The sequence below is a fragment of the Pongo abelii genome, chromosome 4 (assembly GCF_028885655.2).
Source record: "Pongo abelii isolate AG06213 chromosome 4, NHGRI_mPonAbe1-v2.0_pri, whole genome shotgun sequence".
NCBI lineage: Eukaryota > Metazoa > Chordata > Mammalia > Primates > Hominidae > Pongo > Pongo abelii.
This window is the reverse complement of record NC_071989.2, coordinates 35,046,268-35,057,572: the sequence shown is the minus strand read 5'-3', so window position 1 is coordinate 35,057,572 and position 11,305 is coordinate 35,046,268. Positions and strand designations below refer to the sequence as shown.

At 41.4% G+C, this 11,305-nt stretch overlaps 1 protein-coding gene across 12 annotated transcripts in view; it reads right to left on the bottom strand.

Annotated features, from left to right (window-relative positions):
• The window catches only part of RAI14 (retinoic acid induced 14), a 176,230-nt gene continuing 164,925 nt past the window's right edge, over positions 1-11,305 (bottom strand). For all 12 annotated transcript variants that reach the window (XM_002815478.5, XM_002815479.5, XM_009240629.3 and 9 more), the window contains 5 exons: positions 10,706-10,824; positions 8,089-9,624; positions 6,093-6,242; positions 2,810-2,875; positions 1-1,919 (listed from right to left, as the gene is read on the bottom strand). In XM_002815478.5, the coding sequence (XP_002815524.3) occupies positions 1,842-1,919; positions 2,810-2,875; positions 6,093-6,242; positions 8,089-9,624; positions 10,706-10,824 (1,949 nt within the window). In that variant the 3' untranslated portion in view covers positions 1-1,841. The remainder of the gene's footprint in view (positions 1,920-2,809; positions 2,876-6,092; positions 6,243-8,088; positions 9,625-10,705; positions 10,825-11,305) is intronic.

The following is an 11,305-nucleotide window of genomic DNA, read 5'->3' as shown; positions in this document are numbered from 1 at the left end:
TGCAAAATGAAACAATTTTATTTTCTCCAATAACTTCTGTAAATTACAAAGACAAAATACTAAACTACAGCATATAACTTTTCAATATTTAACCAGAGTACTTGTAATAAATATGCATCCGGAAACAAGATAAAAGGCTATACCTCGTCAGGCATCCTACAAAAATGTCTCAAGTTTTATATACTCTGCAGCATTTCTGTGTGGGGGCAGAAGGGGCTGTTTTGTATTTTCTGAAGTGCTGTGACAAAAGGTCCTTTCACATTTCTTTGGAGCATTTTTGAAATTGCTTAACTATAATTAAACAACTTAAGAAAAGTAACACCAAGCTTTAAAGCCATTTTTGCTTTGCTGTCATTGGTCCTTATCCAATACAGATCAACATATCATCCAGCACAGCCAAGCACCCACTGAGGCCAGGCAGCCCTGTGGGACGTGGGCCCTGTCAGAGCAGGCCCTACTTTCAGTTAAATACTTTGCAGAGTCCTGGATTCTGTCTCCCTCAACAAGATTAATGCCATAAGGGAAGCTGCAAGTGTGTTAGAAACATTTTTAACCTGAAAGTAAAGTGAACAGAAATATTTTTTTCCGAGACCTCTGCTATGCACCATAATATTACCATATCAGGGTTTTTAGCTTCAAAGTTGAAAAACAGATTGGTACTAACAGTCCTTCCAGAGATCATTTATGGGCGCTGGTAGAGTCAGGGCATTCAAAAACATTCAACGGGTAAAAGGAGGATTTGCTAGATTCAGAAATGCGCTACAATTCTGAAGACACCATGGCTGAAAGTTCTAGGGGTGTTGGTGGCAGCTCATATTAGGTCTGGCATACATCACTACCTTTTGCTATAGCTGAAAACTTTAAGGAAAAAGTTATATTTTTAAAAAGTCTCAAGCATGGCTACCTAAAAAGTATTTTGTTAGTATAATCTACTGTAATTTCACTTATTTAGGAGTTTAGATATGAAAACATCTTTATGAGCCAATAAAAATATTACAGAGAAAAAAATACTTTTACAAAAGTTGAGGTTAAGAACTATGAGGCATTTCTTTTGGCTGTAAACACACAGTTTACTGTCCCTTGTTGAAACACAAATGTTTGGATTTCCTGAGCTTCACGGATAACAGCAGGAGGCAAGTTTGCATAGAAAATTTGCAGTATGTCAACAATTTACTTAAAAAAAGAACTTTTAAGGACAACTTGCTTTTGTTTTTAAGTTTCATATTTTAGTTAATAGTGCTTATCAAACTGAATATTGATAAGCAGGGTGATGAGATATATAAGGCAGATGGGAAGAAAACATGGAATTAGAGTTTTTAAATCCACAGGATATCATGATGAAGGGTTTTAAGCAGATACTTCATAACTAGTGCCATACTAATTTAGTTAGAAATTAAATCATGTTTTGGAATTGAAAGCCAAAGGCAAAAAGAGCTCTCCTGTGCTGAATGGCACTGCCCGAGTACAGGAATGGAAGGAGCATTCACCGCAGGAGGCCTCAGCACATCACTCGGTGGTGATGAAGCCACTCAGCCAGTCAGGGATGGATGAGGGGGCCCGCCTGCCAGCATCAGGACCAGACCTCTGGGCATGGCTGATCCCAGCTCTGGAATCTGAAGGGATGACAGGGACTTTCACCTCTGCTGGTTTGAAGTCTCTAAGCAGTTCTGAGGTGGGCAGTCTTCTCCTGGGACAAGTCCTCAGAAACCTTTGGAAAGGGAAGAAGCTATGCTAGGCCACAGTGCATACCACGAATGAGAACAATGGCAGTGGCTGCCGACAACTCTGGATCTAACACAAAGACGGATGACAAGGGGCAGTGTCCTGCCAAGGAATCCACTTTACTTCTTTTGAGACTGGTTTTTACACATGGTAAGGATTTGCTTCAGTACTTTCTGGACATCTTCATCCATCTGGCCCTAGGATATTCAAACACAAGATACTCATTAGAACCTAAATTAAGCCATGGCACTTTCTTCTCTGGGGAATGAGATGGCTGACTGCAATGAAGACCTGGGCTAATTCCCACATCTTTCACAGGAATGTCGGCCCTATCATTTCCCAAATTTATATGAGGAACTGAGTCAAAGAAAGGGCCCTGCCTTTATCCAGCTGGAAGATGAGGTGGCAGTGTCTACCAAAACCCTCAGCAAAAGCTATCTGGGGTCTCAGTTGCAAATGTGAGTCCAGCAGCCAGAACACCAAGCATCATAGAGCCAAGGCAGCACTGGTAACTAAGAAGATCAGCATTGCTGGAAAATAAAGCCCCGGTCCTCCCAATGGAGGACCATATCGTCCTTTATTCCTCAATAAATGATGGAAGGGCAGGGCGTGGTGGCTCATGCCTGTAATCTCAGCACTTGGGAGGCCGAGGCGGGTGGATTGCTTGAGCTCAGGAGTTTGAGACCAGCCTGGGCAACATGGCAAAGCCCCATCTCTATAAAAAATACAAAAATTAGCCAGGTACGGTGGTGGGTGCCTGTAATCCCACCAACTTGGGAGGCTAAGGTGGGAGGATCACTTGAGCCCGTGGGTCGAGGCTGCAGTGAGGCGAGATTATGTCATTACACTCCAGCCTGCGCAACAGAGTGAGGCCCTGCCTTAAAAGATGGGGCTGTTCCTGGTAAACAGGGCACAAGGCTCCTGACACAGAATCCAAAGCAATGCAAAAGGCATATTCGGGCTTTCCAGTGAAAAGGATTCTCCTCTAATTCTTGTTCATTCTACTAGTTAAATGATGGGAGTTCTGTCAACATCTGCTGCCATATTTCTTTAGGATGTTCAGATACTTCAAGGGGCATTACCATACCTGCACAGCATACAGAAGATGCATTCTGTAAACTGATATGACCTCCTGGTGTTGTTTCTTGCATTCCTAGAAAGGGAATATTTCACATTATTATGAGCTTAGGAGATCTTTAAAGAACAAAACCAAAAAACTATGAGAAAGCTGCAGCCAAATGCTACCTAAGTGGTCCCGTCCACTTCATGCTAGCATTGGAAGCTTCTAAAATTGTTGTGGCCTTACTGGCTTGTGTATTTCTGAATACTTGTCAATCATCTTAGGAAAAAAGTCTTGGTATGTCAACTCTAGAAAAAACTGTATAAAAAGGAGTTATTATCATCCCAAGTTTGGTTTTAAAAATATATGCACTTTGGGTGGCTGAGGTGGGTGGATCACTTGAGGTCAGGAGTTTGAGACCAGCCTGGACAACATGGTGAAACCCCGTCTCTACTAAAAATACAAAAATTAGCCAGGCGTAATAGTCAGTACCTGCAATCCCAGCTACTCAGGAGGCTGAGGCAGGAGAATCGCTTGAACCTGGGAGGCAGAGGTTGCAGTGAGCCGAGATCACGCCACTGCACTCCAGCGTGGGTGACAGAGCAAAACTCTGTCTCAAAATATATATATATGTGTGTGTGTGTGTGTGTGTATATGTATATATGTGTGTGTATATACTTATGCAAATACAGCTACATTAAATGTAAATACTGCAAGGAAATATATCAAATGTAAAAAGTGATTATCTCAGAGTTACTGAATTATGGAAAATTTTTATTTATAGGAACTTGTTAGAGTTTTCTGTATTTTTCAACTTTTCTACAATGACCAAATATGTACTAATTTAATTTTTAAAGCCTATTATTTTTAAGGGAATTATTGATTACCCACTATATGGCCAGCGTTGTATAATCCTTGGGGAGCTCAATTATTTAGCTATCAGTGTACCAAGAAGGCAAAGAGGGTGGTGGCGCCAGTCTCCAGTGGTTCCTCAATACAGCCGCTGATGCTTCTATTTCTCCTTGTTGAGCTATTACTCCAGTTCCTCTCAGTGGCTGTTTCAAGGGTCTTATCTCTGAAACTCTTGTTCTAAGAACCTGTCCTCCTAACTCATCATGAAAATTGAGACCATCATATATGGATTACTTAAAAAATGTACAAAAGTCCATAATACCCATTCTTCCTTCCCCCCATCAGTGTCAGAGTATGAGGTATCTTTCCTCTTATTAAGGGACACTTTAAAACCCGTCCTTTAAGTTCATACCATAAGAAGGCACATTTGGCATTTCTCTCTGTGTTGTTCCCTCCCCACCTTTCAGCAACCCCTACTCAATTATTTATGATTTTATCTTCTGATCTGTCTTCCTTTCTATCACTGCTTCTGTCATCATTTGCTTGGCTTTGATATCTGTGTGAATGATCCATCTAACACCTGGACCTCTCAGTTCCTCAACTTCAGCTTTAATAACATGCTCCTCTTCGGTTCAGCAACTCCTGTCATGGTCGTAGCCCTGCCTCTATCATTACCACCTCTGAAATCTCAACTGAAAGCATCCCACACCCTAACCACCACTTCCCATCTTTCCAGCAAACTTGCTTCAGGCTTCCCCCAACCCCTGCTGCGACTGGTTAGCCCCACCAGATACCTATCTATTTACTCACTTCTCTAGCAGCCGGTCTACTGCGGTCCAGATTCTACCCTCCTCCCCACTCCACTGGAATGGTTCTCACCAAGGTTCCCAAAAGCCAGCTAGTGCCACATGTCAGTGCTTGCTAAGTAACAACATATTCTTACTCAGGCCTTCAAGACTCAGCACAAGTGTAACTCCCATAGGAAGCTTTTCATGACTCAGCAAGATTGGGTAGACACATTTCCTTTGTATGCCCACAGTATGCTGGGCATCTCTTTGTTGATAACTTATATAGAGTATAAACTCCATGAGGGCAGGGACTGAGTCTTACTCATTTTATATCATCAGCACCATGTATAATACTGATGTAAGAGCTCAACAAACACATGTTGCATAATTATAAGAATTACTGTATAAACCAATAGCACTTTATCTACAAGTCTGTAATAGCATTTTATCAGGAGAAGAATGACCTGCAGAACACAGTAAAGAGCAGCTTCTCCTCTCCTAAGTATCCACCATTGCTAGAGCTGTTTCCTCCAAAGCTAGCATTGAACTTTGTGGCCAGCCAGAGTAAGGACTGCAGAAACCTGAATTCACTACAGTTAGGTCTATTCTGAAGAAATCATCAAATCCATGTTCTGTTTATTGTATATGGAAGCTAGAGACAGTCCAGGACAGACTAACTCTGGACTTTAGGTAGAAAACGTAATGTGCCCATGCCAACTCAAACCTTAACAGATATTGTGGTAAGCTAAATAATGGCTCTCAAAAGATGTCCACATCCTAATCCCCAGAACCTGTGAATGTTACTTTATATGGCAAAAGGCATCTTGCAGATGAAATTAAGGGTTTTGAGATGGAGAGGGAGATTATCGTGAATTATCTAGGTGGGCTTTAGATGTAATCACAAGAGTCCTTATAAGAGGGAGGCAAGAAAATCAAAGGCTGAAGGAGGAGATGGGAAGACTGAGCAGATGCTGGAGTGATGTGCCTCGAAGATGGAGTAAGGGGCCATGAGCCACGGAATGCAGGCAGCCTCTGGTACTGGAAAAGGCAAGGAAATTGATTTTCTCCTATAGTCTCGAGGAGGAACCAGCCCTGCCAACAACTTGAAGTTAGTCCAGTGAAAGTGATTTTGGAATTTGGTTCAATGCAACTATAAAATAATATACACTCATGTTGTTTTAAACCAAATTTGTGGTGATTTGTTACAATGGACCCAGGAAACCAATTTAGATAAGCAAGGGCTTTCCTGGGTGAAATAAGGAGAGGGGCCAAGAAGCAGCTTCAGATATACAGAGATGCAACTACTAGAGATCCTGGCCCCTAACAAGAAAAAGCTCTTGCCATGCCAGAGATGGGGAAAGACTGTGCAGAAAAAGGAGAAGGGGTAAAAAGTTAGGGTATGAGTGAGCACGTAGCCTCCTCCCACTGTCCTGTCGGTTCTTTCCTTCGCAGTGAATATCTGACCCATTGCATTGCTGATAACGACCGGGAATTCCGCCAGTGGCTCCCTCTTTTGCCCTCACTGAAGAAATCAGTCAACTGCTCATTGAAGTACATTCCTTTGGGCTGGGAATCTTTTTGTTCATGCCCACTTGCCCTAGCAGCTGAGATGGTATGAAATCTGCCAGGCCCTCCACCCCAAACCAGGCAGCAGAAACAAGCCCACTCACCGCCAGCTGGTTCTGGAGTTGTTTGACTTGCTGCTGCAGCGCCTCCAGCTGCTGACTCTGCCTTTTGGATGAGCTTGTTGAGTAGGAGAGCTGGGAGAGGCTGTTCAGGGCCTCCTTCAATTTGGTGACTTCCTTTGACATCTCATTTATCTACGGGCAAAGGAAAATGGCATTAACAGGCAGTAACATGTCTGCAAAGCAACATTTCATATATTTCTAAGCCTCAAACATAGTCATCTCTTTTGGCCAATGGGACTTAAGACTTTGGAACAATTCCCTTTTAATACATTTAAATAAAAAAACTCATAAAATGAAACAGATGACAAAAATCAAGCAAACTAACAAAGCTCGCTGCATCCATTAGGTTCAGATAAAGGCCCTTGAATTACATATTACGTTTTGGTGATGGTGGTAACAAAAGCTGTGATGTTGGTTTCCTACTTTTACTCTTAAAATGGGTATGATTGAAAAAAAAAATCAGAATTAGGATTTCAGGTTTTATTTGGAGACAGCTATATTTTGTCCAATATTGCTGACATGGGCGATCTGGAATAAGGCCTAGGAAGCCTGATATCTCTGGACATCTTTCTTTAAAGTAAACACAACTAAGTCCTCACCGTACCCCACCACCCCCTAATCCCTGTTCCCTTGGCTGGTAAAGCTCTTTTGAAACACTCATTACAAAAGAATAAAGATAAGTAGTCTCTCATGAATGCTATTCGGAACCTCCGAGACAGGGGACTAGAGATGCAGAGCCAACTGAGGTGTGGAACCATCCCCCTGAACTTCCCCTTTGCTTCCCTCCTTCCTCCAGCAGCACGGCCAGCACCATCTCTTGTGTCCAGCGCCATCTCAAATTGCCGGGTCCCCACATTCCTCCCCCTTCCTCTCCTATATACCTGTCAAAGGAGGGACCGGCGAGGGTAGCTTTTACATTGACTTGAGGGGAAGCTCATGGACCTTAGGGAAACAGGATTAAGTCTAGGAGTATTTTAGTTTCATATTATGGAGGAATCTGTTCTGAATCCAAAAAAAGAACCTGAAGTTTGAGGTGGATCACAAATACTTTCCAGTTTGCAGGTTCACTTCTGATCCCCAACACTGGCAAAGCTTCTGTAAAATGATTTTTAAAGGACAAATGTACACCACATATGTGAAAATGCTTTAGTATAAGGAGAAGTGGCCGAAGATTGATGTTTGCTTATTGATTATTTTTTGAGGCAGGGTCTCACTCTGTTGCCCAGGCTAGAATGCAGTGGTGTTGATATGGCTCATGACAGCCTTGACTTGTAGGGCTCTAGTGATTTTCCTGCCTTAGCCTCTCACGTGGCTGGGACTACATGCTCATACCACCATGCCTGGCTAATTTTTAAATTCTTTGTACAGATGGGGTCTCACCATGTTGCTGAGGCTGGTCTCAAGCCATCCTCCCATCATGGCCTCCCAAACTGCTGGAATTAGAAGAGTGAGCCACTATGCCCGGCAGATGTGTTTTTAAAATATAAATACCCAACAAACTATTCTTTTTTTTTTTTTTTTTTTTTTTGAGATGAAGTCTCACTCTTGCCCAGGCTGGAATGCAGTGGCCTGATCTTGGCTCACTGCAACCTCCACCTCCTGGGTTCAAGCCATTCTCCTGCCTCAGCCTCCCTAGTAGCTGGGATTACAGGCGTGTGCCACCACGCCCAGCTAATTTTTGTATTTTTAGTAGAGACGTGGTTTCACCATGTTGGCCAGGCTGGTCTCGAACTCCTGACCTCAAGTGATCCACCCACCTAGGCCTCCCAAAGTGCTGGGATTACAAGCGTGAGCCACCACATCTGGCCAACCCAACAAACTATTCTTAATGTGGCTTTGGTGACAGATAAAGCTCATGTGCAGAGCCTCTGAGCATTCACTCCAGTTTAGTGCCAACACTAGAAGTATTTAATATAGTAAAAGCCAAAGAGACTAAGACTTATTGCTAGAAACCCAACAGCAATACAGTTTCACCAACCTTTTTATCTTTATCTTCCTCCAGTTTTGAAGAGCTCTCAGAGTATCTTTTCATTTCTGCAAGTTCTTCCTGAGCTTGCTGGAATTTTTGCAGAAGTTCATTTACTTCTTGCTCTTTGGATTTCAAGAGAGTCTGAATATTTTCCTTTTCTCTTTTCACCTGTGAGACCTCACTTCTAATCTGGACAACCTCTGAATGGACCTTCTCTTTCTCTTTCACGGATTCCTTTAATTTCAATGCCAACACACTCACTTCACTCTCTAAGGATGACTGGAGCTTTTCATAGGAAGACCGAGGTACCATTGCATCAGTCATAGCAGCTTTCTCTTCTAAGAGTTGTTTCTCCAGCTTTGCTACTTCCACTTCCTTGCTTGCAAGGTGTTCCTTAAGATTGCTTATTTTTTCTTCCATCTCTTTTGCTGCAGTCCGCAGCGTGGTTATCACTTGCAAATGTTCTGTGATAGAGACAGAGTTCTCTTTCTGTGCATCAACCAGTTGTTTGAGCTGGGTCAACTCATTCAACACTTTTGAATACTGAGACTTCATTTCAGACAGTGCATCTTCTGCTTTAGCCCTGGACACGTTTGTCAATTGCATCAGTTTCTCATGCTCTGCTTTATGGATATATTCAGCTGTGACATCCTCTAGAGATTTCCTTTTCCTGTAATCCTCTAGTTCAGCCTGGGCTTCTTTGTACAGCTGTGACAGCTCGCTCACCTGTTTATTGAGTTCATCTATCATCCTATTCATGGCTTCTTTCATGTCCTCAGCTTCATCACTGGCTTCCTGTGTCATCTGACTTTTTAGTGTGTCTTTTAATTTCATGATTTCTTCTTGGGCCTCTTGGTATCTCTCAAACAAAAATGCTTTCTCCTTATTCATATTCTCAATAACAGAGCAATATGAACTTTTCATTTCCTCGTACTCTTCCACAGGTGGCTTAATCACTGTACCTTTCTCCCTCTCTACCAGTTTTTCCTCTAACTCTCTCACTTTCTCTTTATTTCTTTCACTTTCTTCTAATGCATTCTGCAGATCCTGCTTTAGCACATTTATTTCCTCTTCCGTGACCCTCAGCTCATGGAAATGTGAATAATTATCCATGCTTTCAGGTGAGACAAGACCGAGTTTCATCTGCTTCTGCACACTAAGGACTTCTTTCATAGCCTCCTCGTATTTGCTCTGAGTTTCTTTAAGTTTCTGGCTGAGGTCAGAGCTGTTCTCTGAAATCTCAGTGTTGTTTAAGCATACCAGTTCTGCCCTTCGGGACTGGAGTTCAACCTGTAGCTGTTTTCTCTCTGCTTCAGAGCTCTCTAATCTCTTCTGTAGATCTTGCAAAATCTCTTGCAGTTGCTGAATTCTGACATCACTGTCAGTAGTGGATTTACCTAAAGAATGTATTAAGACAGATGGAGATGATTTGGAGTCTGGGGGAGAGGTTTCACCAGGTTTTCCCAGGGATGGGCCCAAGTCAGTTTGGGTGGAATGGTATGAGTCAAAGCTTAGGTCTGCTTCCGCCTCCTTGGGTGATTTGGCCTAGGAAAAAAAGCAAGAATTAAATGATACCAAAGGTCAGGAGATCAAGACCATCCTGGCTAACACGGTGACACCGTCTCTACCAAAAAAAAATACAAAAAATTAGCCGGGCGTGGTGGTGGGCGCCTGTAGTCCCAGCTACTCGGGAGGCTGAGGCAGGAGAATGGCGTGAACCCGGGAGGTGGAGCTTGCAGTGAGCTGAGATTGCACCACTCCACTCCAACCTGGGCGACAGAGCGAGACTCCGTCTCAAAAAAAAAAAAAAAAAAAAGATACCAAAGGTGTGGTTAGCTAAGCAAGCAACTAGAATGAGAGGAGTAAATCCACAACTTTGGTACGGGAGAGTAGCATGATCACTTTGCCTGTGTGTTCTCATGCCATGAAAAAAGACAGTCTGGGACATGAGTGGGACTAATGACACAAAGTTTGTTTTGGGTTCTATTGGGACAGATGATTTGTGTCACTTTGAAAACACTAAAATTGTTTTCTCTACAAAGCCTCCAATTCAAAAATTTCCTTTATTTCTTATATCATTCTACTTGCCAAGAGGGGTAATGGATATATAGTACAGCTATTTCTTCTTCTTATTTTTTGGTACAGCCATTTCTTATCAAGTTCTCAAACCTGTTAAATGATCAACTTTACTAAATGAATGGATAATATTATATACATACACATATACATATATAATTTAAAACATAAAATTTTAATATATATATAAAATCAAAATATAAAATATATATAATTATATTATGTATCATTCTATGTATATAGTATATTTTATATAGAATTTTTATTTCTATAAATTTTGTTTTATTTATATAATTTATTAAACATATAGAATATTTAATACTGATCATACTATGTGTATAATTATTTATAATTTACCAGTTGAATAATTTACAGAAAGGGTTAATGAATAACACTCTCATGAAACAAATAATCTGAAACTATAAGATGCTTAAAGCTAATATTTAAAAAGAAACTAATGTACACATTTAAAACAAAATACATCTGACTACTGAAAAGACCAAGAGCTTGACTCTACAGAACAGTCCATGATAGCAATCTATTTATATACCTGTAATTTATCTTGTAACTCCTTATTGTGTAAGGTAAGGGAAGCAACCTTGGCTTGCAATAGGGCGAGAAGATCTTGTTGGTCGGCTTCAGAACTTATATCCAATAAGCTATCAGCACCTTGGGAAAGAGAAAGCCATTTAAAATAATATAAAACAATTAAACTCTTATTTCTCTAACCTGAGACAAATTCACCTCCTAGCCTAATCCAGTTCTTCTTCCTGGTCCTAACTATAAAACGCCCTAGCAGCTGGATGGGTGAACTAAAATTTTCATTTTATATAGAAAGGAAACTGGGGTTTCCTTACTGTGGTATTGCTAGCATAATACTAGATACATGTGTACACAAGGCAATTCTGAAAATTGATGAATTTGGTCATATATTTCCTATTCATTTGCTTAAGTGTCATATCTTGGTTGTTTTTGGTTCTTCCCTGTGCCTTGTAAGTCTCAGTTCTGTGAATTGTTTTAGAAATGTCTCTGGAATCTGGTTTATTTCTTTCCCCCTACCAGCATTACTGTAGTTCGGACTTTATCACCTTACTTGGAAACTCTGCAAACAGCTTCCCAACAAATCTCTGCCTCTCTCTTTTTCCCAGTG